We start from the raw sequence: 27,271 nt of genomic DNA, 5'->3' as shown, positions 1-27,271 counted from the left end.
TCTATGAAGCTTAGAGACCTTTGACCTCAGGCCTCTTCCTCAATGAGTGATTGACCACACTGTATGCTATGTATGGAGGATAGCTATAAAAAGCATACTAACAGTGGCTGAGCCTTCCAACAAATTGTTACTGGTAATTGTGTGTGTGTGTGTGTGTGTGTGTGTGTGTGTGTGTGTGTGTGTGTGTGTGTGTGTGTGTGTGTGTGTGTGTGTGTGTGTGGGTGGGTGTGTGTGTATGTGTGTATGTGCATGTGTGTGTGAGAGAGAAAGCAGATGTAAAGATGGCATTAGCCAGCGGTCACTGGCTGGAGAAAGAAATGAGGGGAGAACCTCCAAGTCCCAGGTGGGTCACATTGATACTTTAAAGCCAAGTGATGATTTAAACTCATTCAGGGCTTTAAAGATGCAGTGTGTAGGATTTACTGGCATCTAGTGGTGAGGTTTAACACCTGAATACCACTCCCTCACCCTTCCCTTCATCTTTTTAAGGATGTAGGAGAATGTACAGTTGTTACGAAACAAAAAACGAGAAAGATCAGTATTTGGTTTGTGCTTTCTGGGCTACTGTAGTAACATGGTGGTGCAACATCGCAGTCTCAATGGAAGGGGACCTGCTCCCTATGTAGATATAAAGGGCTCATTCTAAGGTAACAAAAATAGGATTCTTAGTTTCAGGTGATTATACACTTATAAACATACTTTTGAAATGTATACTCCATTTTTGCTAAGTTCCATTTCCACTAGATGATCCCACTAAATTCTACATACTGCACCTTTAAGTAATGTGATTCTGACATGAAACTGTCTTTTTCTGTGAGTGGTGGCTGCTCATTGCTTGACTGACATCATTTTATTGTCCACGTCTTTTGTCACAGACATGGTCACGCTTTAGCTGTGGCAGGAAACGTTGCCTTTCTATTTGGAGGAGCCTCCAGCATCAACCCAGAGGTAACTTTATATTTATATTTATAAGATATGACTAAGACATAGAATCTGGATGATACATTTTTTCTGCTGATCTGTCTCCTGTGATTTATTTAGGAGGACAACCCTGTTTACTTCAACGACTTCTACATGCTAACAGGTACAAGGCTACAGATGTAAACCCACAGAGTCCTGAATGTACGAGTGCTTATTTCTAGTTTTCTGATAAATAAGATAAATAAGAAGATGTTATTCCACTATTTGACACTTGATGGCACTCAAGAAATGTACAGCACTTTGCTAGCAAAAGGCAGTAAAAAGAAAGACTGCCTGCTCACAAACACACATGTTTAATTGGCTTGAACTGCTTAATTGGCTTTGCAAATACTTTATGAGGAAGGAAATGCATTCAACAAGTTTTAGATTAGATTAGATTCAACTTTATTGTCAGTGAAAAAGAACAAGTACTTAACACCGGGATGCAGTTGGCATCTAATCAGAGTGCAATTTAGGCATAAAGTGATGTACAGATATGAACCTAATGCAGTATGTTAGATACAGCAGCATTGTGTTAAGTAAATAGTTCAGTTTGTTGAGGTTTATTACAGTTCAAAGACACAGCAGTGGGAAAAAATCTCTTGTACAGTCTGCTGTGTGGTAGTGGAGGCTTCTTTATCACCTCTCTTATTGTAGTAGAATAAACAGTCCATGGTTTCGGTGTGAAATGTCTTTCCCAAAATTTCCGATCGATATCCTGAATGCTTTGATGTGTTGGGTGGTTTTCACCACCAGCAGAGGCCACAGAGCAGTTTCCATACCACACTGATGCTTTGTCAGTATGCTCTCAGTGGAGCGTCAATAGAAGTTCACCAAATTCTGTGGTGACAGCTGTGCTTTTGGTTTTTTTCTTGTGGTTGTTGGAGACTCTGTAGTATTTAGTAGGGTATGTAGGGTTCCAGATGGTGTGATGGTAAAATATAGTTCATGCCAAGAAATGAATTGGATATTATGAGTAAAATTCACTGGTAATGGCATTGTCATTGTTTTGCCACTTTTATGGAAGTTATAGGTACCAAAGAAAATGCCATAACCCTGTTATGAAGCTGAACTCCTGTAACTGAGAAGACTGAACAATAATCAGAGGTGTTGCTGTTTGTAGTTACTCCTGATGATGCAACGTGGGAGGAGATTCCTCAGAATGGAGAAGTTCCCTCAGCCAGGGAAGGACACACTCTCTGGTAAACAACATTACTGCCTTATAACTTCAATTATTCATTCATTTTTATATACTTTGAATTATTTTAATTTTCAAAAGTAAAGTTAAAGACTAAAGTTTATTGAACAATAACTCAAAAGTTTTACATTATTGTCCTCATCCATTACTTCCAGTTATATTGTTAGCTCCTTTTAATAAATTAAAACATCGCAAACAAGCAACTAAAAACCCCCCAGAACAATAAAGCAGTACAAGTAGAGAGTAGAACATACAATACATTCAATTCAATAGGATTTTGCATGTTGGGTATTTATGGACAGGCTTTATGTCATAGTTTTGGTCCATAATAATAGCTTACAGTTACAAGTACAGCTTGTGTAATGGCAGTGGTTGCCTGTGGTTTCATATTAAGCATCTCTGTTATGCTTTTGTTGGCTTAGAAAACCAATCTAGTGAACTAAAAGCTGCATTTTAATGCATTTTATTGCAATGGCCCTTTTTCCTTCTTAGTGTTGTTAAAGGGAAGTTGTATCTGTTTGGAGGAGTGTCCCATCAAGATGCCAGTGAATGTTTGCCAAGAGTCTACAGTTTTGACATAGGTGAGGATGTTACGCAGCAGGTGGAGGAAATGTGAAACACCTCCAGCCTGGTCTACACTTTGTTGTGGCTTTAGTCTTTCATTAAGGAAGAAGCTGTGACAGTACTTTAATCTTCTAACAGTGTCTCTGACTTGGGAATGCTTAACAACCGGGGGTGTGACCCTGAAAACCCTCGGATACAGCTCTGTCGCTGTGGGAGACAACATTTATGTGTATGGAGGCATGCTGGAGGGGCATCCAACTGATGATCTCATGGTCTTCAACACAGGTCCATGATCTTTTCTCCATTGTTTTCTACAATAATTAATTTACAATGACTCTGCTATATAAAACATTTGACCAGTCAAACATTTGTGCATGTCTAGTTTCTGTATGTTCCTTACTGACTTCCTCCCTGCTGTGTTTCAGTGTCTCTCACCTGGACACCAGTTAAAACAAGTGGATCACTGCCTCAGGCCCTGTGAGACACTTTCTTCTCTGACACAGTGTTGACACAAACTGAGTATCATAAACTTTACAGAGGGAGAATTTATTACACTGTGTTGCATCATATTATACTAAAATGTAGTAAATGTGGTCACTGAGTGAATATGAGTTTGTGTGCGTGTGTGTGTCTAGGCGTGGTCAGAGTTTTGCTCTGGTTGGTGATCAGGTCTTTATGTACGGAGGTTATGGAGCAGGTGGAGACTTATGTAAAGACCTCTATGTCCTCAACACAGGTAAGCACTGATTAAGTTGGCGTGTTTATCTATACAGTGATTGTGTTTCAATGTAATAATACAACTAAACAAACTTGGGTCAGTCAACATAGAGAAAAAATAAATATAATGTGAGACGTGATTTCACTAACACAAGGTGTGTTTAGACAGCACACAGTCTGCCAGTGTGCTTTGAAATACAAATGCTTTGGAATGGAAATCAACAGAAGCTGCAGTTAAATTTAGTGATCATTCCTAAACATAGAAATTAAAATGTAATGTGATACATCATACATTTAAAGTATAGCTCTATAAAGTTTAATAGTGTCTTACAATTAAACATTTTAGATCTAGTTTTTAGTCTCTGATCTCTGACCATTGTGTCTGTCCTGGCTTTTAGAGAACTTGGTGTGGCAGAAATGGGAGGTTAAGGGAGAATCACCTACAGCCTGCAGCGGACAAACACTGACTGCACACCATGATAAAGTACACACGCACGCACGCACGCACGCACACACACACACACACACACACACACACACACACACACCACACACACACACACACACACACACACACACACACACACACACACACACACACACACACCACAACCACACAACCACACAAAACCACAGCCACTGACACGTGATCTATTTCCCTCTGTCTACCACTGTCAAACCAACCGGAAGACAGCTTCGATTTCGATTTTTATTTGCAGGAATAGCTGTCATAATGCTAATATAATTTATCACATTTATGGCTTATTTCTTTATAAGCCATAAATGTGATAAATTAAGTTTAGACTATGCTGAAAATGTTCAATAAACACAGAAAGCACTAGTTCATTCTTAATTTTAAAAGTGGAACAATTATTTATTTTATTTTATTTAGAAACTAAAATCTAGTCTAATTATTTCATTGGCATCCTTAAACCTCCATACAGTCATGTGTAACAGTAGTCTTTGTGTTTTTTTTGGAGTTTATTTTGTCATTTCAACCATAAGATATAACGCTAAAATAAATTGTTTCTTCTAAGAGTATGAACTAACAACTAAAAACATTCAGACAGAAGCATAAAATAACTAATGTGTGTGTGTGTATGTGTGTGTGTGTGTGTGTGTGTGTGTACATGTGTGTTCCCTATGTTAAACCCCATGGAGGATATCTACCTGTTTGGTGGCAAAAGCATAACCGAGGACGGTGCAGGGATGTCATCCAATGAGATTCATAAACTCAGTATTGGTGAGTGAGACGCTGCAGATGAACTAACACATAAATCAATGAACTATTCTAGTGACTTATATTCTTCAAATATTCCACATCTTCTCTCTGTTTCTCTCCAGCTAAGATGAAGTGGAAGGTTCCTCTATATGTTGGGATTCCCCCGGCCCGTCGATATGGGCACACTGCCTTCATCCTCCATAGCCATGTTAGTGTATCTCCAAGTAGTGTAATGTTGAATAATTTATGTTAATTGCTGTTTTAATGAAAAAATGTATTTTCTGTGTATGGGGGATGACAGCTGTATATATTTGGAGGGAAGAATGAAGAGCAGGAGTTTAATGACCTGAAAGTGATGAAACTCATCAACCCCTCAGAAAGACAGCCAGGTATATTATTCATATGTATTTAATTATATAACACTAATATAATTGCAGAGAGACTTCAATGTTTTATTAATGTGCAAATGTGGATAATGATCTACGTTTTCATACACTCTCCTTTCAAATAATTTATAGTGTTGTACTCTGTTGTACACACGAAAAATGACAGAGGGCGTTGTGTGAAGAAAAAACTTTGTTCTCCACAGTGATGAAGGAGATTCTGTCTGAGTTTGGTCTTCAGGGAGTCAGTCACAGGTCAGCAGCTGCTGTGCAGAGCTGTTCCATCCGTTGGTGTATGTGTGTATGTGTGTGTGTGTGTCTGTAGTTTCATATCAGTAGTTTCATTGCACGCTCTGCCGGAGTCTCATCTTTCAGTTTTAACACTTTGGTTTCATTCTGGTTTCAACTGTTAACAGCTTCACTCCCACTAAAGTTCCAAACGTCCGCTACAAGCTGAATGAGTCTTCTCCATCCAATCAGTCTAGGAACGCAGCAGCCAATGCACAGGTGATGACAACAATGGTGCTTCTCAGAAGAATAGAATAAAACCAACAGATAAATACTGAAGAAAAAACGCAGAACAAATGCAGTTAAACAATGAACATAATAAAAACAATTGAAGAAAATGCAGAAATCTAGAAAGGTTGAGGGGTCTAAAGAGGATATTGTATTGCTGTATTGGCCCTGAGGCTATTAAAACAACAACGACATATGGAAACAAATGGAAACACTGTTGGTCCATTAGCACGCTGGCTACGTCAGAAAACAGTCAGAACATGTAAATAGCTTGTTCGATGCAACACAAACACAAAACTACACATGCTATACTTGAGCAGCAGCTGTAACAATAGCTGTTGCTAGAAGTGGTGGTGGTACTTGTAGCATTAGCAGTAGTGGTACTTGTAGCATTAGCAGTAGTAGTAGCAGCAGCAGTAGTAGTGGCAGTAGTTAGCAGTAGTATTAATGGCAGTAGTAGTGGCAGGAGTTAGGAGTAGTAATAATAGCAGTAGTTGGAAGTAGTATTAATAGCAGTAGTAGTGGCAGTAGTTAGCAGTACTAGTAATAGCAGTAGTAGTGGCAGTATTATTAATAGCAGTAGCAGTAGTTAGCAGTTGTAGTAATAGCAGTTGTAGTAGCAGTAGTTTGCAGTATAGTGGCGGTATTAGCACTATCAGCATTACTTGTAGCAGTAGCAAAGTAGCAGTGGTAGGAGTTACAGTAGTAAGATTGGTTGTATAGTAGCAGCAGTATTCAGCAGTAGGCTAGTTGTAGCAGCATCAGCTGTAGCAGTGGTATTTAAATCAGTAACATGTAACAATATGTTCACACATACAGATGCAAAGTAGAAGGCCTCTGGTTTCTCGTTACCTGTAGTTCTGTGTTTGTAGTGGTGAGAACATAATTTACATTTTCTGTTCTGACAGATCAGTTTTCTGATGTAGCTGCTTTACTAATGAACCAGCAATGATTGTGTTTACACACACAACATATTCTGGTGTATGCCATTGTTCTGAAAGGAACAACATTCCTAGTAAGCTGTTAACATGGCCACTCAAAATGAATATTACATTAATATTCCTGTTTACATGCTGCAAAGTATGCAAAGTTTTCCTCTGGTGGTGGACTTGTTCAGCACAAACACAGCCTCCTTCTTTCATTTGTTAAACCACCTTCATGAAAAGGTTGGCATTGCGATATTTGCGCATATTCAAAAAAATAAGTTGATGTCCAAGTCTGTCAAAAGGTCTAAGTAGTTCTGTTTATCCTTCTTACCAGAAATTTGGGCTTTTCTTTTGGACATGCATCTCTACTCCAGCCTTGCAAACTGTTGACTATCTGGTTCATTTACAACCCACAACTGCAAACTGTTGTAGAAACCCCAACTGAGACACATATTCCCAATGTGCTGTATACATGTTGAAAATAATATCGGCATATCCCATGTCATTCAAAAATGCTACATTTGGAATAAGGCCATACGTTCCACATGTTGTTGTTCTTTTAACAGTTCTGGTAGCTTGTTAAATCAATTTTCCCATGTAGTGGTAGACTTTTGAGTCTGGCGAATGGTCTGTAACAGAAGTAGTAGTTCTAGTAGTGGTTTTAGTAATAACAGCAGGAGCATGCTGTCTGCTCACACTCCTAATAACACAGATAACCTCTTGCAGGTGTTTGTCCACAGAGACTTCGGTGCAGTGCGAGATCAGGCCATGAAAATGATCCAGACAGCCTTTACTCTGCTGGACCAGGAATTCCAGAAACTGGATCGGTACATACAGCCTATATGCTTGTTTATCTCAATTTAGTTTCTGTCACATTTTTACATCAGAGTTTAAATGTTAATAATAAGAATGTTTCACAAGGATGTCCAAGAAGAAAAATGGATACAGTACTTTGAGGAGATCATCTGTGTGACTGATTCATTGATGAACTCTTTCCATGTGATATCTGGAAAACTACCAAACTTGTATTGACCTTTTCACAGATGAATTTCTTTTTTTCCAGAGAGAAGTCAGAGTTGTCTAAAGCTGCTGCTTCTCTGCAGAGAGAGAAAGAAGCTCATGATTCCCACAGACAACAACAGCAGCAGGTTCATTACCACCTTAATCTAATCCAATCCATTATAATCAACACCAACTAATCTAATCTAATCTGATCTAATATATTCTAATCCAATACAAACTAATCTTATTATTCAAACACCAACTAATCTTATACAACCCAATCTATTCTAATCTCACAGCAACTAATGTAATCTATTCTAATCTAATCCAATCTGTTATAATCCACTAACCAATCTATTTTAATCTAATCTAATAATAATATACTAATATAATCTATTGTATAGTCTATGACTCTACTTTCTGATCTATCTAATCCAATCTAAATTAATCTAATCTTAATCTAATTTAAACCACTTGTTTTATGTATGATAATGTGCTAATGCTAATTCACCATTTTAACATACTGTATATTATGAAAACAGAACATCTGGACATAACTTTTGTGTTGTTTTGTAGTATTGTGAAATAAATTTGATGTGTGTTTGTGTGTATGCGTGTGTGTTTCAGGAGCTGCAGGAGATGCTGGACAGACATCGCTCTCAGAATGAGGCGTGGCTCCGAGCCAGAGCCGAGGAGAACGACCGCGAGAGGAGGGAGCTCTGCAGACTCAGAGTCAGTAAATACATCCACACTTTTTTTTTCCATTTCACAGTGGCAACATGATGTGTCTGGTTTCTCTACTGGCACACACACACAATGGTTTGTAAGAAGACGTTGTTACCGAAGGACGAGGGTCACCTGAAGCAGTGACATCACTCACATAGTTCTCATGTGGGCTATTTGGAGCCATCGGGCCTGACCAACAACTTGAAACTGTAAATTTCCCACGATCCCATGGAAAATTTGTGCCTACTTTGTGTCACCTTAATCGCAGTTAAGAAAAACATATCCATCATGCATCGTCTCACAGGTAATCGTCTCACAGGCCTGTAGACGTCCGGATGACAGATTCCAGTCCCGGACCTTCTAGCTTCATTGTTGATTTTCATTGTGCTTCTCTCCTCTATCCTTCCTTTCTCTCCTCTCAACCCCAACCGGTCGAGGCAGATGGCCGCTCACTCTGAGTCTGGTTCTGCCTGAGGTTACTTCCTGTTAAAAGGGAGTTTTTTCTTGCTACTGTTGCTCATGTGGGAATGTTGGGTCTCTTTAAAGTTAAAACCTGAAGAGTTCAGTTTAGAACCTGCTCTATGTGTAAAGTGGCTTCAGATAACTTTGTTGTGATTTGGCGCTATACAAATAAAGATTGATTGAGTGATTGATTGATTGATCATACAAGAACTCAAGTATTAAAGGTGCAGTGTGTAGAATTTTAAAGGTGCAGTATGTATAATTGTCTGGCATCTAGAAGAACAGACTTGGCCGAAATTGGAATATAATGTGTATGCAAGATAGTATATATAACAGTATGTTTTAATTAGTGTGTTATCACCTGAACCTAGAATTAGGCCTTTATATCCACATAAAGATTGGGTCCTCTTCCATAGATGCTGCTATGTTACATCACCATGTTTCTACAGTAGCCCAGAATGGACAAATCAAACGCTGGCCTTTGTTGTTTTCTGCGAGTTTTGTAGTGATCGTATGTTCTCCTACGTCTTTGGAAGGGCAGGGAAGGGTGAGGGAGGGGTATTAAGATGTTCAACCTCACCACTAAATGCCAGTAAATCCTACACACTGCACCTTTAAGACATGAGACGATTGTTATAGTTTCCACTGGTGTTTTCACTGCCTCTTTCCTGAACTTGTTTTCGGAAATCAAACGTACATTTTTAAGGCTCTTTAACCCTCAGAATTAAAGTGTACTGAGACTGAACACACCAAACGAACTGCACAGTGCGACTTGCTGTTTGTGATATGGGAGCATTACATTGAAGTCTGTTTTTCTATTTGATCGGTCTCTTCTCAGGAGGAGGTGTTGCAGGAGCAGGAGAGGCTGAAGGAGGAACAAAGCAGCATCCAGAAACGCAGCGAACATCTTCTGTCCATTATGCAGCAGTTCAAAGGAATGTGAGACAGATACTGTAGATAGATAGAGTTAAAGAAATGTGTTAAAAATTGAAGTTCAAGGATACACTCCTTTATGTACAGCAATAAAGAGATGTCAATCTTATTTTGTTCTCGTTTGTTGTTTGAACGCTGGTGTTTCGATCAGAAAGAACCTTTTCTTCAATAAAAATGTATTGCAAAAAAGAAAGTTGAATGTTACTATCTATACAGTTGGGTGTATGCCATGTGACTAATGAGAGGGAATGAGAGAGGGAACCTCAGAATAAACCCGCTGTCATGGTGTAATTAACCTGCTAAAACGGGAAAGAGAAAAACAAGACTACAGATAGATACTAGAGACTGTGTGAGGCTGCACTCACTGCTCCCAATGTCAAAGCTAACATCTTGATATTTAGCAGGTATAATGTTTACCATGTTCACCATCTTCCTTTAGTGTGGTAAACGTCATAGAAATATAAGAGGATCATATTGTAAGACTCCATAATTCACTAAATGTCAATTAAAGATGTTTTGCAGTGTACCGCAGCGAACAGATGGCTGTTGCCATGGTTACAACTGTAGTACTAATGTACTGAGGATGGAGCACTTTTTTCCCCCCTCCAATATTTGTAATCAAACAAAGTAAAGAGTATAAAAATGTTATGTGAGGAGACTTGAAAATGAGGTATGTTCACCCAGAAGTGGACAACGGCCAGTTTTCAAGAACGTCACAGCTGAGTGAGGACAAATAATGACATTCAGCTTTAATAACTGTCAAGATACACACTTTATAGTCTAATGATTCATTTTTATTAATTAATCAACTGGTTGAACTATGTATGTCAGAGAGTCCATTCTGTTTTTCTGCCTATTTGTCTCCCTGTCTTACTCTATCTGTCTGTATCTATTTGTCAAACTGTCTTTAATTATCTGTCTGTTTGTCTGTATTTATTTATCTGTCTGTAGATATGTATCTCTCTTTCTGTCAGTCTTCTGCACTGTCGCATTCAACAGCAGGACGGATCACTATTAGGCAAGGAAAAACAGCGTAATGCAGCAGTCGGTGTCTTTGTATTTCTTCTCGGTTGCACTATTTGGCAGAGCGAGGCAGGGGCGGGGAGAGAGAGTGAGGAGCGTCAAGAATGCGGCAATGAGGCCGGAAGTGTGGCATCGAGGTAAAATAAAAGCTGTTTTTTTCTACATTACGTTACAATGCAATTCTTTTTCACCTCGTTCATATTTGTTTTTTTATTCACTGTATTGTCTTCTTTTACATTTAATTAGAATGTCAATGAGGTCAAACTAAAATCACAAGTTGAATTTTACATATAAATTGATTAATAAAATGTAAATTACAAAGTCAAAACTTCCCCCAAAGAACACATTAAAACATTGGTAAACAAAGTATAAAACCAAAAATTATATTAATTAAGAAGATCTGTTTACTCAAAATGACACTTCTTACATTGGTATTTCCAGTGTGCTTGCTGGGAACAAACATCTCCAATGCTAAATGCTTCTAAAACCACGATATGTTCTGTGTTAATATTAACTTTTGATGGGGTTAGGCTTGCAGTTTCCCAATTGCTTCTGTGTGCTAAGGATACCACAAACATACACTGACTGCATATAAATATGACAGCTCATTAAAAATGAAGCCAAAGCATCTTGATTGCTTCCTGGTTGTTGGCTGCATTACAGGTCAAAGGTCTCACTCCTTTCAAATTAACAAACAGGAGATGGGCCAAACTGAAAAAATGAAAGTAAAAGTCAAATAAAAATTTCCCCTAGATGGTTTCTGTCATGTTAGGTCGGTCTTATCATGACAGTGTATGTTCAAGTGCTCATTTTTCTGATACGTTTGCGTTCAGTTATTTAAGGATATCAAAAGGGGAATGTGATGTCATGATTGACAGCTGTGACAGTCTCTCTGAAACCTTCAGGTGACGGGATGACTGAAGGAGCGTCCCATGTGCCGTCATCCTCAAGAAGGTCTATCTGCGGTATCTACAGTATCTACATGACACACCCACTTTATAACATGACACGCCCCCCTCAAAGCCAGTCTTGGGTGTTCTTTTCGGACACTATTCTTATTTTACATTATTCTTCGTGAGGACTTGAGTACTCTAAAATATCTGAATGCAAGTACTCAAATACTGACCATTTTTAAAATGCCCATGCCCAATATTACAATCAATGATTGTAGAGATGAAAGTGAAATCAATCTCCTGTCTGACTGAGAAGACGATAGGAATAATAAGATGATTTCAAAAAATGTTCATGCCATTAAATGTAAACATATAAATTTAAACAAAGCCGAAGCTACCTCTTATTACTGTAATATATGTTGTCACACCTCTGTTTATGATTGTATGTGCTAAGGTTTTTACACTTTTATTGTGAAAGGAATGACCGGACTTGTGTTGCTTCGTCGTGTGGAGCTTTTCACTCAGCGGTGAAATGGCTGTGGAGTCTCCGCTGGTTCCTGTGAAGTCGAAACGGGCTCTGTGGACAGACAGCAGGAGGCGAGAATACCCACCGCAGTCCGCCTCCACCTCCTTTTGTAAAAATTAATCACGGTAAGACAGAAAAACAAACATGCACCTGTCTGTTTAGCCCGCCAGTCAGCCCGCAGGTAAGCAAGACACTGAGCGCTCGTTTTATCGGTGGCGTTCTCCCGCCGACGGTTGGTCTGGCGGGGGAGGGGCGGGGGAAAGCAGCAGCAGCAGCAGCAGACAAACACAGAGCCAGTCTGCTGCTTTCTTTCTGTCTGGGAGATTTCTGCCTTTTCCGCAGAAATGCCGCCCGACAGTCCCCTGGTCTGAGGCCCCTACCCGCCCCCTCTTTCTCCTGATCTGGGAATGTAAATAATTCTGAGTGAAATAAGCGAGCAACATGGCTGACGCTGGCCCTGCAGAACCTCCTTTAGTCGTTTGTCAGTGCAGAGGATGACTGTATATTTATTAATTTCCCCCCATAGCCAGTCAGCTATGTGGTGGTCAAACTACCAACCTTATTGACTGATTGAAAAAGGGGAAAGACACAAAGAGAACAGTGCTGACACAACTGTCAGAACTGAAAGCTGTAAAAACATGTATTTTTAACTCAGGGTTTGGTTTGGCATATCCTTTCACTGATGCATCTTGCAGTATTTTTTCAATGTAATGCAGTAAATAGCCTAAAGTATAAGAAGCTCAATTGAATGCATTAAATAAAGTGTTCGAAACATTTGACACTTTTTGTTGAAGCTGTTGTAGCTGATTTCAGTGCTCCAGTCTGATGGCTACGCCCCTTTTTCCAACTTGAAACAAAATCAAAGCAAAGGTCAACCCTGAAGTCTGAGTTGCAATCAGCTGCTTACCTGCTGATGCTCATCTCCGACTGCACAAAAAAAAAGAACTTTAGGAAGAGTATGGAATTGTGTTTTTGTCTGTTTTTTGACATTTTAGACAGTTTAGACTGTGGAACCCCAAAAAATGTATTATTTCAACACATCTGCGGCACATCTGTCTTCCCACATAAAGAGAACAACGTGTCACCACAGTTGTTATCTTATTTAAATACTCAGTTCACCAGAATTACAATAAAATCACACATATGGTGTTTTTTCATTACCCAGGACTTACCGACCCATAACAGAACGTCTGGCTGTTGTCCCGATGTTTCGTTTCCACTGTCGTCTAAACAGGGAGCTAAATTTCGGCGACATTCAAGCAGGTACCGCTATATCAAGGTACAGGGAATGTTGGTGTTTTTCATGGCTGTTGCTTGTGATTGGTCAAGCAGTTGTGTATCGATTCCTCAATTGCAACAAACACAACGGCACTGTAATAACCACCGTTGACGACTGAAAACTCGTGATGAAGACCAAAGGAGAGCAGATTCCAGAGGTTTGGCAACATCCTTTTAGTGTCTTCATTAATTCCATATGTACAAATCGAGGTTGCCTTTTCAATGACGTGGACATTGGGAGAGTAACTCAACATTAATCATTTGAAGAGGTACAATGGTCATACTTTAGTTGTTGTTGGGAATTGAGAGGGTTTGGTTGACTATTTGACTTGCTGTCTCTCTAAACGCTCTAAACCTTCTTGATGATTTAAAGACTTGTGTTACCAGTCCCCTTCCTCTATGGAGACTCTTGAGGGGCTGCTACAGTGTGCAGATATGGTACTTTTAGATAGCCTCAGTGTGTTTCACAAGTCTAGTAAAAAAAGTAGCTACGTATTTCTTGGTTTGTCTCTGTCAGTCGTATGACCGTGGGTTTGGAGGTTGTAGCAGTCCCTTGAGTCTACAGTCTTTGCTGGAAAAGAGCTAGTGTGTTTATAGCTGTTCTAAATGAACAATGCTAGAAGGTGTGGTGCAACCTCAGATCATTATAGCAAAGGATGAGACGTGATAATTGTTTTAATGTGGGGATAATTGTGCACATTTTCAGAAAGGTTCTAGGAGGCTTATTGCTTGAGCTCAACTCAAATTCTGCAGAAAACAATAGAAAATGTAAAGATCCTGTTCATTTTTTTGATTGTTTCAATTTGCTAGCTTTCAGTTTACTTGTAATTTTACATCAAATGATTGACATGCAGATGAGCTCTGTTGTACAGTGAACTAATCAGTATGCAAGATCGTTTTCAACAGGCTGGATTAAAACCCTGAAGCGATGCTTCAATTAAGTCTTTTTTTTTTAGATTCAAGTTTTTACTTGAGCAAGTCTCAGAGAACATGAACTGGGATGTAAACACTGAACAGTTATGTGTTTTTAACCACTTAACGCACGCTGTTCCGTCTACGGGACGGGACGGATGTTAGGAGGTAGCCACAAGTTCTTCTGAATGTTTTAAACACCAACCCTTAAATATATATATTCATGCCGTACATCGTTGGAAAGCTTAGATCGTCCTGATTCATTCAAGACCACTCACACCTTATATGGTTGCTCACAGCCGTAATAGTATTAGCGATTAGCTCGGCTAGTCCCTGAGCTAAGTAAGAAAAGCTATAATGCTACATACCTTCAAAGTCTTCCCTTTATCCACAACGATCATCTTATGGCACAGGACTTTCTGTACAGCTCGCCAAGTATCCATTCTTGTGAAATATGAAATCCGTTTCCATAAAACCGGAATACTTTCCTCAATATGTCAACATGTATTTAGTCCAACACGTAACGTAATAACACAAATAACAAACTATATACGGTCCGTTTACGTCATTTCCTGACCTGCACGTCCATCTCAGAGTACACGTGACTAGATGTTTACGACCGTGAGCCTCTTCTGCTTCTGACGACACCACACACAAGCCAATCGGTGTGTAGGATTAGGCAGTACATGTCTCCAAAGCCAATGCGGACATGTGACCGACAACAATGACGACATGGCTTTGATTGACTGCTGTTCTAGCCTATGGAAATATTCGGTGAAATGAAGTTGATAACCTTTTAGCCAATAGTCAGAGGTTTCCACGGTGTATGACACAAAGCTATCAAGTTTGGCTGTCCATAAACAAACTCCAAGCGTAACCGGCGTGCGCCCTGTGCGTAAAAGAGTTGAACCGTATATCATTACGCACTCGGCATTTTGGTACACGGTTGGTTCTTCTTCGACTTAACATATGACTTATACCAAAATAAACAGATAGATAGATAGATAGATAGATATGGCCAAACAAAAAAATATGGTTATATGTAATAATAATAATATTAATAATAATAATATGGCGTCAGCTTTCATTAGAGACCAAGATTTTGATTGTAGGCAAAGGGGATGTGAAGTTATAGGTGTTTGATTGCGGTTATACAGCTTTGGTAACCAAGTGTCCATTTGGAGTCTCCAAAAAGGACCTGAGGAAAACGCATGGACATACCTGTTGAAAAATAATTCTGAAAAATTCATCTTTTGGTCTTTTGACTCCAAATTTGGACTGCATGAAGCCAAGACCTGTGGCTGTGGCCTCATTGTGTCTATATCCTGCTGAGAGGTCCCTGAATGTCTGTACACATGTCATTGTAAAGGCAAACCTATGGGCGAGTAAACAACCCCATCATTGTAACCTCTGCCACTTTTTGTCAGTAAGTCACAGAATCACACAGACACTTTTACAAGAATCCTGAGAGTGTTTCCTTTCCAATGATACCAGACAGATCCCTGAGTCTCAAACTATGTGGGTTCTGTGCTGCTCACAACTTGGGCATGTCGTTTAGGCTAACAGCATAAAAAACAGGGGCGTGTGTTAAGTGGTTAATTACTAAAAACAGTTTTTGGCAGATTCAGTGTAAAAATATTAGAACATGACTTTAAAGCTGCAGTTGGTAAGTCTTAACTTTTTGTCATATTTGCTAAGACAGTCACTATGTAAAGACAGCATTACATGAAACTAGTAATCTGTAAAAAACACAGGCTCATTTAGTCCCACCTACTGCTCCTACTGCAAACTGCCAGAATCCACCACGGCCGGAAAAAAAGAACCAATCAGAGCCAGGATTGTGTGTGATTGAGTGTCTGACAGCTGTCAATCACTGCTCACACACACAGCCCCCTCCCCTTCCTCCTCACAGCCCCCTCCCCCTTCCTCCTCAGCTCGGTCAAGCTCATATCACAGAGTTTCTAGGTAAGGTATAGCCATGTGAAAGTCACTGTAAAGCGTTTTATATCTAGCTGTGTGGAGTGTAGTTCATGTATTACCGATCACGTGCACGTGGTCGCGTGCACGTCAGCCTCCTCTGGGGAAGGGACTTTGGAGGCAGGGCAAGCGTGCAGCGGAGAGGGAAGGGGAGGGATCTGAAAGTTGTACTTCTTCACATTTGATGCTAAGTCCTCTCTCTCCTCAAAGTTACCAACTGCAGCTTTAAAGAGGTGTCACGAAAAGTTTTTACTAGGTTGACTGATGTAGGTTTAGAGAGCAGATAGAAAGCCATTATATTTAATGCCAATGTAATGTCATGTTGTTTTTTTTGCCTCCAATTAAACTTAATTGAATAATTATTTAACAGTAATGTTAGTGTCATTGCATTGTTGACTGAAAACGTGTTGTTTTGCATTGTCTCTGTTTGCACTTTGCGGTCTGCACTTGTTCTAAATATAAAGATATATCAAATAAATGTCTACAGGTTATCAAAAAACTAAACTTTGTCAAACAAAATTGTAAACTTAACGATAAGTTAATAAATTACTATGTTACAGGTACTGAGCAGCATCTATTTGTTTTTGTTCCCAATGTATTATTCACTTGAACACAGAAATATATTTGAATTTAAAAAATGTACATTCTCTGTGTTTGCAGGAGTCGACCTGCACTTATTATTCAACATTTAAAAAAAGTTCACAAGTAATCAAAAAACTAAACTCTGGAAAAAAATGGAGAACAATTTAAAGTTTAGTGCATATATAAATATAAAATGAACAAAGTTGGTGTAGTGCACACTGCTCACTGATGTCTGCTCATAGAACGGTGATACTGACACCAGGGGGAGCGCTATGTTTCACTTGACGAAAGAGTGGGGCCATCACTATAAACGCCAAAGTCTGTAACTGACTGAGTGATAAAGTTGTACCATTGGTCGACCGACTGCTGCCACTTCCGACATCCGTTTCAAATGAAAAGCCCTCTAACAGTCCAAGCATTGGCCAATGCTGATGATTTCAAAATGCCAGATGTTGGCACGATTAATTGATCAACTATTACTTTGTACTTGTTGAATCACAGAGCTGAAATGAATGTCTTGGTTTGTGCAGTGCTGGGACTTGATATAATCCAGATGTTTTGGCAGAGAACAGAGTGAAATGTTCAGTCTTTAATATGTTTTTCACCCAGGAGATCCTTACAGTACCAGTACAGTGTGTGTGTGTGTGTGTGTGTGTGTGTGTGTGTGTGTGTGTGTGTGTGTGTGTGTGTGTGTGTGTGTGTGTGTGTGTGTGTGTGTGTGTGTGTGTCTGTGTCTGGGCTCCACCTCTCTGGTTTCAGTATGTTGAAAGTTAGTTGCTGGATGGAATGACGTTAAGTTGTTTCTGTCCAGCTTTGCTCGGCCCCTGATGACAACAGATGACTAATCATGTGTTGCTCAGGGCAACGGGAGGGAAATCACCACCAGCTGCAGCAAGCACTGAAAAATGCTTCTTATGTTTCTGGTAGGTTAGTTTCTTCTGCAGGTAAAGGCCATAGGCTGGAGTACACCAGACTTTAGTCTTTTAAGTATTTGTTGTACAAACTGAAATGAGGGATTGTTACTAACTGGACCCACTCTGAATTTTTGTGGCTGATACAGATCTCAGTATTTGAAAGTTTAAAGATGTAGAGTCTACAGCCATGCTAGAGGTCCCATCAGGCTGTTTACATGCTCACCATCTTAGTTTAGTGTGTTAACATAGCATACTAACTTGTGCATATTAGTACTAAACTTTAAGCAAGTATTCAGTCATAAATCAAAGTAATACATAAACTTAAAACCAGCAAAGATTCACTTTGAAAAAGGTGGAATCAATACATTTTAGTATAAAACAACAAAAGATCACCAATTAAAATAGTTTCTGGTTGATTTTTTATTTTTTATTGATAGACTGATAGATCAATTGATTGATTGTTTAAGCATAAACTGTTGTGTCAAAACTTCGAACTGGCAAATGAATACATTGTTTCAGTGATCCATTTGGACAGTGGTTGAAATTGTCTTTACAATATAGAATTTTGATACTTGACCAAAATCTGATGTTTCCAAACAAAGTATCGAGTTTCAGGTTGCAAAAAGTAGTCTGCATAGGTCAGGTTCCTGTTCCTTTTTCACTCTTTGACTGTACTAACCACTGTGTTGCATTAGGTTGGTGTGCTAACCATCAGCAGTGAATGACAGCTCCAGGCTGGGTGTAAAGCCACATTTCTTGGGTCTAAATTTGGGCTGAATGCCACCTGGGTTCAGTCAGGTGTGAACTTAACTGTGGAGGCATTTATGTGTGCAGCATTTGAGTCCAAGACAAATTTCTCTACATGGACAATTAAATATATTGTATTGTATCGTAGCGTCTTAACGACGTGGGTACATGCCGGTTTTGCATCCCAGGCCTAACCCTAACCCTAACCCTTTCTGTTTGGTGTACAGGGTATGAACTTATTTCTGTTTTCAAATGATATAACCTTCCATACCATCACTCAGTAGCCAAACAAACCCACCACAGCTGCCGTGATACCAGCCAAACAAACAAAAACTTGTTGATCTGTCAATGGAAGTAGTTTCAGTTTGTCTACAGTTTTCCTTTACATTGGTATCTGTTGTAGTTGTAGTGTTTTGCTGAGGAAAGGTCTTGAGCAGAGCTGACAGTGAAGGGCACAGCAAGCAGCTACAGGGTCAAGCGTGTTACAAAACAGCCTGCCTGCAGATAAATAATACACTGCAGGCCTTCCTCACAAGCTCTACAGATCAATAATTAAAGTCTCATGTTCAGGACATGAAACCTTTTGGAGGCTGATCCACTGTGGTCTGATCTGACACGGCTCTCTTACTCTCTCACTAATCCACATCTTGTGTTTTTTTTTCTTCAAAGTTGTCTCACTGGTTTAGATTAAAAATGCATTTTCTGTTTGAGTACAAGTTGATATTATTTTCTTTTTCATAGCCTGTTATTTTTTCTTTTTAAATGGATGAATCATTCATTCCATGACAACTGACAGTTAGTAGTTAGTAGTGGGCTGCCCCTTATTGTCAATGATTTGTAGCATCATGGAAGCAAAGTCAAAACCCTTTTCAACTATTTTATGGGCTAAGCTCCAAAACATTGCATCCTACATGTCCCATAATGCAACTTTATTTTCCTTATCCACTAACCACGCATAGTCCATCAGTTCAATGTTCATCCACAGACAATTAGTAATACATTTCCCTCTATCAGTAGATAACTGGAAGTTCCTTTGAGCAAGGCATTTAACCTCCTGGTTCACTCCAAACACTGCTGTGATAAATAATACACAGAGGGTTTGATTCTTGACACTGACTAATGCAGACTGCAGCCAGAATTCAGGGCAGAATGCAGAAATCACAACCAGAGGCAATACAATCAAAACACATCAGACATCTTTACTGTGATGTTTGCTGACTGTAGCAGATGTGCATCATGTTGCCCCCTGCTGTTCACAACCAGATTATCAACCGGGACCAAGAAAGGCTTGACTCAAAACCACAAAACATCTTTACCCAAGTTCTAAATACTAGTTTTTCCAGGCACTTCACAACCACTTCTCATGGTCTTCCTCAGGGAATTGAGTTCTCTTAGTTGTCAACTGTTGCTTGTAGAAAGTTATTCTGTTATCAGTCATTGGAAGATACCGTGATACAAAGACTTAGCTATGACTATGTATCTGGCAGTTGTTGACATGATAACTTTACGTTCTAAGGCCTTGACATTTGAACCTTGAAAACCCAAAAAACTAGTAAACAGCTAAACATCTTAACACTGCTGCATACTGGAGACAGGGTGAATAAGCATGGACAGTACTTTTGTCATTCCATTGTTAAATTTAGAAAATATGTGACCAGACATTTGATCCCGGCTTTCAACAGTGCTATGGACATGTTTCAGTCAGTACCAAATTGCTCTGATGTACTGATAAATAGTAGTAAAAGGCTTTCTTACAAGAATTATAATTCTGACAGTGTGTTTTCACTTTTGACAGAGCTAGGCTAGCAGTTTACCTTGGCTTCCATTGTGTGTGATTTTTTTTTTTGGTCACTAAACTGATGTGGTGAGACAAATTAACTTCAGTCCCTTACATCATCATATTTCACATGACACTGAATGACCTAGTGAGTAATGACTGAAGAAGAGCAGTCAATACATGTCATGTTGATACATGTCAGCTAAGACACTACATGAGGTCTGTTGTTGTTTTTGTTGTTGTAATTTCTGCTCTTCACCAGTAGATATCAGTAAAGTTTATCCCTGCAGGCTGGTGTATAGATTTATATATCTATGGCTGGTAGTTGTGACTGGTACTTATTCTGTAATTCATTCACTGGAGATAATGTGTTTCTATCTTTCTCCTCCTGTTGTTTTAGCCCTGGACAAGTTTGTGTTGTAGCTGTGTGGCTGGGCAGCCTGGCTGCCTCCCTGCCTCCAGATGAATGAAGAGCCCTCCGGGACACAGAGACACAGCTGATACAGGTCAGAGGTCACCCTTTCTACCTAGAAACACACATGCTATTAATATTTAACAGGCAGACACTCCACAGTGCAAGATAACATAACTTTATTTTCCCCGTGCAAGTACAATAAAGGCCTGCAGATGCCAAGTTAAGAATAAATGACTTTAAAATACAGTACTGGTTTTGCTGCATCATAAATTACACAAAAGGCAAGAATCAGACAAAAGATCTGTATACACAAAACTGCTATCATTTTATCTTTTGTAGAAGTTGTAACTTTTGTATGTCAGTATCTTATGTGCTGTGATTTGTTTTTCATCTCAGGGCAGGCAGGTGTTTCTGCAAATATGATGAAGAAAAAGAATCCCCATAAGTGAGTTTAGACCCTTTTGTATTGAAAATGTGTACAATACAGTATACAAACAGTATACACAATTTCATAGCAGTTAATGTTGACTGTGCTGTTTTTATGTCTCCTGAAAGAAAACATAAGAGCAGTCTAGGTCCAACCACTAAAGTTCTGTCGCAGCCACGACGTAACATTGTCGGATGCAGGATCCAACATGTGTGGAAAGAAGGAGGAGGACACGTGATCTGGAAAGGAACTGTGCTCGACCAGGTAACCAGAGAGCTGAGTAATTACTAACTGAATGAGGATTTAATTAAGGTGTGTGTTAACTCCTTAAGGCAAGTTTTTCCATGTCCGTTCATATATCTGCCAGCTATTTCCAAGACTTGGCAGTGCTTATTAAACATCAGGTGCTTATTCTGTCTGCTTGATTCCAGCAAATTGAGATATGTATTACTATTGATGATTGTTGATTGTTAAACAATATGTGGATAAAACCATAACCTTTTCATACTTATGTGTGTCCACCAGGTGCCAGTGAACCCATCTCTCTATCTGATAAAGTATGATGGGTTTGACTGTGTTTATGGTCTGGAGCTCCATAAAGATGAGCGGGTTCAGGGACTGGAGGTGCTCCCTGACAGACTGAGTAAGACTGAACTTAAAACACGACTATACTGGTTTAACACAGTGGTGAAAGAACGTTATGTAGTAGTTATAAGTAGTTCACTAGTTTTAGGAAGCTTTATTCTTTATTCAGTTTTGTAACTTTAAAACAAAACAATAAAGATTTTTGAACATAAAAATATGAATGTTATTGCATATATTTACCAAATATATACACTGCTGTCAGTGAAATGTAACATTCTAGCATTTGGTGTAAAATACTAATGTTTAGTGTATTGAGTTATTGTTGGCAGAACTTTTGTTAGCATGCTAATGTTTTCTACTAATGATAATATTGGCAGTACAGGATACATACACAAATTTAGCATGTGTAACATATGTAATGTTTTGTATATTAGCATTTTCATTTAGCATTTCACAAATATATCATGCTAACATACTGTGTGGTTCTGTCACATGTTAGTATTTAATAAATTAGCATGTTAAAGTTGGCAAAACATTCTAACATTCAGAATATTAATGGAGGCTAACATTTAGTAGTAGTATGCTAATGTTGGCACCATAACATGCTAACATTTTTTTATTATTTATTATTTAGTGTCCTGCTAATAGGTAGTGTATTAACATGTTAAAATGCCATGTTACATGCTAAAATTCAACATGATTACATTCGATATACAACTATAGGCATGTTGACAAAATAATTAAAACTGAACCATTGAGGATAAATTAGTTTGATTTAGGTAACAACATGATCTTTTCTGTGGCGCCAATGTCGTGATAAACAATCACAGCCTCACAGGTTTGTTTCTAAAAACTGTACATATAACTGAATTTTTATCCTTGTAGCTAAATCCCGTCTGACAGACGTCAACCTAGCAGACACCATGATAGGTAAAGCAGTGGAGCACATGTTTGAGACGGAGGAAGGTCCGAAGGAGGAGTGGAGGGGGATGGTGCTGGCCCGGGCTCCCATCATGACCACCTGGTTTTACATTACGTACGAGAAAGACCCTGTCCTCTATATGTACCAGCTGCTGGATGACTACAAAGAAGGAGACCTCCGCATTATGCCTGACTCCAGTGAGTAGAGTTATCTTTAATTTTAGAATTTAGTTTTTTAAGTAAAAAAACAGGTTACCATGAGGACATGTTAATACTAATAAGTGCAAACATCTCTCACTTCATCTCTCTGTAGATGACAGCGTCCCGGCAGAGAGGGAGCCTGGCGAAGTGGTGGACAGTCTGGTGGGTAAACAGGTCGAGTACGCCAAAGAGGACGGGGGCAAACGAACGGGCATGGTCATCCACCAGGTGGAGGCTAAGCCTTCCGTCTACTTTATCAAGTTTGACGACGACTTTCTCATTTATGTCTACGACCTGGTCAAAACTTCGTAAGATTTTGCCGACATCCTGAGCCCCTCCTTCCAGGACAGAAACAAAATGCAACACATGTTGAAACATCTGAAGCACTTGTTCCTCAGACCGTCAAGGACAAAAATCAAGACTCAAAAAAAAATATCACTACAGAGAAACAGAGGATAGATACATCGGGAACAGTGGGCTTGTTTTTTGGTCCACTAACGTTAAAAGATGGGGAAAAACTGGTTGGTGAAGGTGAAGACTCATAAAAGACCTTCTTTGACTGGACTTTTTGCAATGGGAAAAAATAAATACGGTTTTACAAAAGCAAAAACATTCAGAAGCCCCAGAATACCTTTCTGAGAACGCCAAACAAGGACAGCACAAGTCAACAAAGTCGTCTGAAATTCTGTTTTACACTAGAAAAGGTATTCGAAAAGGACAGTGAGACAGACAATCTCACATTCCAAATAATGCCCCCTGAAAATCCTTTCAGGATTTCTCAAGATCTCCTTACGCCAAACTCTTTAAAGTCTCTTGAAAACTAATTTGTCAGATACATATACTGGTTTTCAATGTCTTGGTGATATGCAGGATACTGCAATGTTAATTAGAGATTACTTACAACAAACCTGTGCTAAGAAACAAGGAAAAAATAAATGAGAATCTGTTTATTGTACTCCTAGAATAGATAGATTTCTGGTTTAGCAGAAAGTTCTCAACAAATTTAGTACTACAACAACTAAAACATCTGGCCATAGAAAAATGGGCAGACTCCCAATGAAGAGGTGTAGATGGCGGAAGGGGCTCAAGTGGAAATGTGTGAGTCAAAAAAGAAGACCATTAGAAACAGAATTCTCAGCCAGTAAAAACAAACAGTGGAAATCCTAATGGAGCTTGTGTTTGTTTTCAGGAACAAACAACACAGCACAGTGCTGTAGAAAATCAATTAGGACTGGCATCACCACTGTATGGAAGCCCATTTTTTGCAACAAAAAGAAGGGATGAATAATTAGGAATGATTAAAAACCAAAATACTAATTTTTGGATTTTCTGAAATCCTTATAATTAGATACCAAGTCCAAAATAATTGTACTCATCTCGTAGCAAGTCAAAGTTTATCGTAACTTTGACTTAATATTTTATAATATATCTCATTTATGACTTTGACTTAACGTATGACCGGTGTATAAAATCAAGTGGCCCCCAACATGGTGGGCTCCATGGAAGAGCACCTGCTATATAGATACAAAGGGCTCATTCTAAGATAAGATACTACAGTAAAGTTCCCTAAAATGTATACACTGCTCCTTTAAAATTATTTTACCAAGTAAATAATACCAATAGACTAAGTAATTAATTTTAGTATTTATGTTTTGCATAATTTGCATTATCATGTAAGAATGCTTACTTCCATTCTAATCTGGGATTTGATATTTTAAAGGCAAAACCGTTACTTATATCATAATTTTGACCTTAGAAATTATTAACTTTTGACACATCTTCGATTTTGACTCTTCATGAGAATTTTATGTTTGCATTCCTAACATGACATGTATTTTTTTTTGTTCCTGGTGGAAATGGGCTTCCATACAACTGAGATCCGTATAACAGGAAACAAAAGAAACCTCCAAGTTGGACTGAAGAGATTGTGGAGGAGAAAATAACAAACCATATTCTATTGAAAATATAAAATTGTCTTTAGGGATTCCAGAAACCTAATTGGAGGTTGATTGAAGCGGGGTTTCAGTTCCTCCAATTGTTGTACAGAGCAAAACAAGACAGATTTCTTCATTCTAGTGTGTTACTTCCACAGGCTCCATTTCGCTTCACCTTCCACTGAATATTCATGAAGAGGTTCGAGGACTCCTCTGGAATCATACGCAGTTAAAAACTGATTTTAAAAAAAAAGAAAAAAAAAAGATAGCTTTACGGGGCTTTATTTTTTCTGATGCTTTTATCATTGCCAAAACCGCTTCCTGTTGTGAAGTTGTTTGATGTTAAAGGATTTTCGGACAGCTTTTTTCTCGTAATTTCACTAAAGCCTTTGGACTTGCTCTCGTGTTGTCTTTTCTAAAGCGTCAATGAAGGAGTTAAGCAACAGAGAAATGAAACTAAAACTTGGCCAAAGCCCTTTCTGTTCTTGGCAGTTTGTTTTAATGTTGAATAGTTTGTTACGGTTGGACAAACACCTGGATCTCAAGTTTCTTTGGTTCCTCTTCCTACGTTTGAACTCATTCAAAAACGAATACATTTTTAAATGTAACAATTCGTGGAAATACTTGGGAAGTCTTTAAGGAGCGGAAAATGTGGTTTCATGCACCTTAAATCCTGGGAGAAGAAATGAGAACATTTCCTGGACAGTTCATGAGTGTGTTGATGATAAATCTTCTGTTGTGCTACAGTAAAGTAAGGTTTTTAATTTCAAAGGCACCAGTGAGACACTTTTTGAAGATGTGAAGACGTGTTGGAAGCCTGATTCCAGTTCACATTCTTGACTTGACTGATTAAATTATTACTGAAACAAAAGTATCCCAGTTTGTATTTACACAGTTTGTATTTCAGGCCGTCTAAAGAAAGAGAAATGTCAGATGTCCATTGAAGGATCTGACCTGTTCCACAGCCTGTATGCAGTGAGAGAGGACACAGTCTGTTGTGTTAAGTATATGAAGAGCTTAACAACCAGTGAAGGTTTAAATTTCCTTTTCCCACAAATATATGTTTCAATTTATTTGGATTTACTTGGAGACTGAAGGTTTTCCATAAAGGCTGTTTTGATTTGAACTTCAAACTAACGGTAAAGTATTTTAAGACTTACAATTTCAATATACAGTCAGGTTAGAATTAAACTCTTTTTTAAACATTTTTTTATTAGCCATTTACTTATATCTCAAATAAAGTTGCCTCGAAGTGTTTCGTCAGCCAGCTGAATTTTTAGACTAAAAAAAAGAGCCTTTATCAGAGCAAAAGAATGTTGAAAATGACAGATTATTGGTTCCTTATAGGAAAATTATGGTTTATTACAAAAGGGATCTCATTTTGGTAGCTTTGTCCATTATTCCTACCAGTAATAATATGTTATTACTGATGATGCACAGAACTACAGAATGAATCAGCGCGGTATTTTTCCAATTGCACAAAAATGTTCATTTTTAATTGAGACTGTTTAGTTGTATATGTCAGTATGTGTCAAGTTTTGGGGTGTAAAAAAGACGTGAAAAAAAAGAGGATTGGAACATTTTAAGCACTAATGTGACAGTCAACAGTTCATCTTTACTATCATTTTCCTCACAGACAATAGACAACAGAAAAGAAACCAGTGAAGGTTAATGAGGTGTTCATTAATGGGGATGGGGGGTTGGGGCATATGACTTAAGCTAATCAGATGGCTTAGCTGAATAGATGTACAGAACAGAGTTGTGTATGTAAAACCTTCAGTCTGTGTTCTTCCTGTGATGTAGTTAGTTGCCGAGGCAGATTACAGCTCTTACTATGACTGCACAAAAAAAAAAGAAAAGAAAAAAGAAAAACAGACTCTCAGAGATCTGTAGGTCTTCTGCACTTGTGTATCTGTTTTATTTCCATTAAAGAGAAGTACGATTGTTATCATCTCAACAGGCACTATTTTAATGAGTTAACAAAATGTGTCGTTTCTAAAGGCCTTGTTCACAGCGAGGTTATGTCCAATTCAGTCAGTCCATTTTGCTATTATAATGATAACAGATTATTGTTGTTGATGTTGGAATGACATGGGCCTTCTATCATCCTTCTGCCTTGTATTTGTTTTTGTATGTTTTAAACTGTATGTTAATAATTTTTATTGTTAATGGAAAACTTGACATGGCGTGCTTTGTTTTCTTTCTAGCATGGTTCACTTTCAACAGCCTGTATCACAAAAACAAGTACCTACCTTCTTGTTTGGTCTGGTTCACTTTGGGTTTCCTGGCGTCACTGAGCATAAAATTAAGGGAATTTTATACTGAAAAGAATAATTGTAAAATGTAATTTAAGATTATACCTTGATTTATGTAATTCAGATTTATGAAGCTACATACCTTCAGATGATCTTTGAAACGCATTTCTGCACAGAACAAGGACTGTGTATTTTGGCCACAATCACTTATATTTGAAGCTAATTAGGGAAGGGATCTCTTAAAGTAGCTGTATGTAACAAATATATTCCAAATAATCATAGAATTGTCCTAAAT

The 27,271-nt window shown here is 38.6% G+C and overlaps 2 protein-coding genes across 2 annotated transcripts; both read left to right on the top strand.

Moving 5' to 3' along the window:
• The first annotated feature begins 281 nt into the window (after nucleotides 1-281).
• On the top strand, nucleotides 282-9,619 carry zmp:0000001301 (rho GTPase-activating protein gacHH). Its single transcript, XM_053340696.1, has 18 exons — nucleotides 282-343; nucleotides 876-948; nucleotides 1,045-1,084; nucleotides 2,084-2,162; nucleotides 2,651-2,739; nucleotides 2,861-3,007; nucleotides 3,148-3,199; nucleotides 3,358-3,458; nucleotides 3,838-3,923; nucleotides 4,601-4,682; nucleotides 4,784-4,869; nucleotides 4,963-5,050; nucleotides 5,251-5,299; nucleotides 5,461-5,551; nucleotides 7,213-7,313; nucleotides 7,550-7,634; nucleotides 8,116-8,220; nucleotides 9,515-9,619. Exons 1-18 carry the CDS (start codon nucleotides 282-284, stop codon nucleotides 9,617-9,619), a joined length of 1,521 nt encoding a protein of 506 aa, XP_053196671.1.
• A 2,419-nt stretch (nucleotides 9,620-12,038) lies between these two features.
• LOC128380797 (spindlin-1-like) lies at nucleotides 12,039-23,608 on the top strand. The gene is made up of 7 exons (XM_053340703.1): nucleotides 12,039-12,176; nucleotides 20,639-20,744; nucleotides 21,050-21,098; nucleotides 21,209-21,344; nucleotides 21,606-21,723; nucleotides 22,551-22,784; nucleotides 22,900-23,608. Exons 2-7 carry the CDS (start codon nucleotides 20,705-20,707, stop codon nucleotides 23,097-23,099), a joined length of 777 nt encoding a protein of 258 aa, XP_053196678.1. The 5' UTR covers nucleotides 12,039-12,176; nucleotides 20,639-20,704; the 3' UTR covers nucleotides 23,100-23,608.
• Nucleotides 23,609-27,271: the final 3,663 nt, after the last annotated feature.

The sequence above is a fragment of the Scomber japonicus genome, chromosome 19 (genome assembly GCF_027409825.1).
Source record: "Scomber japonicus isolate fScoJap1 chromosome 19, fScoJap1.pri, whole genome shotgun sequence".
NCBI classification, from domain to species: Eukaryota; Metazoa; Chordata; class Actinopteri; order Scombriformes; family Scombridae; genus Scomber; species Scomber japonicus.
Note: the sequence above shows the minus strand (reverse complement) of the source record. Positions and strands in the feature narration are given on the sequence as shown.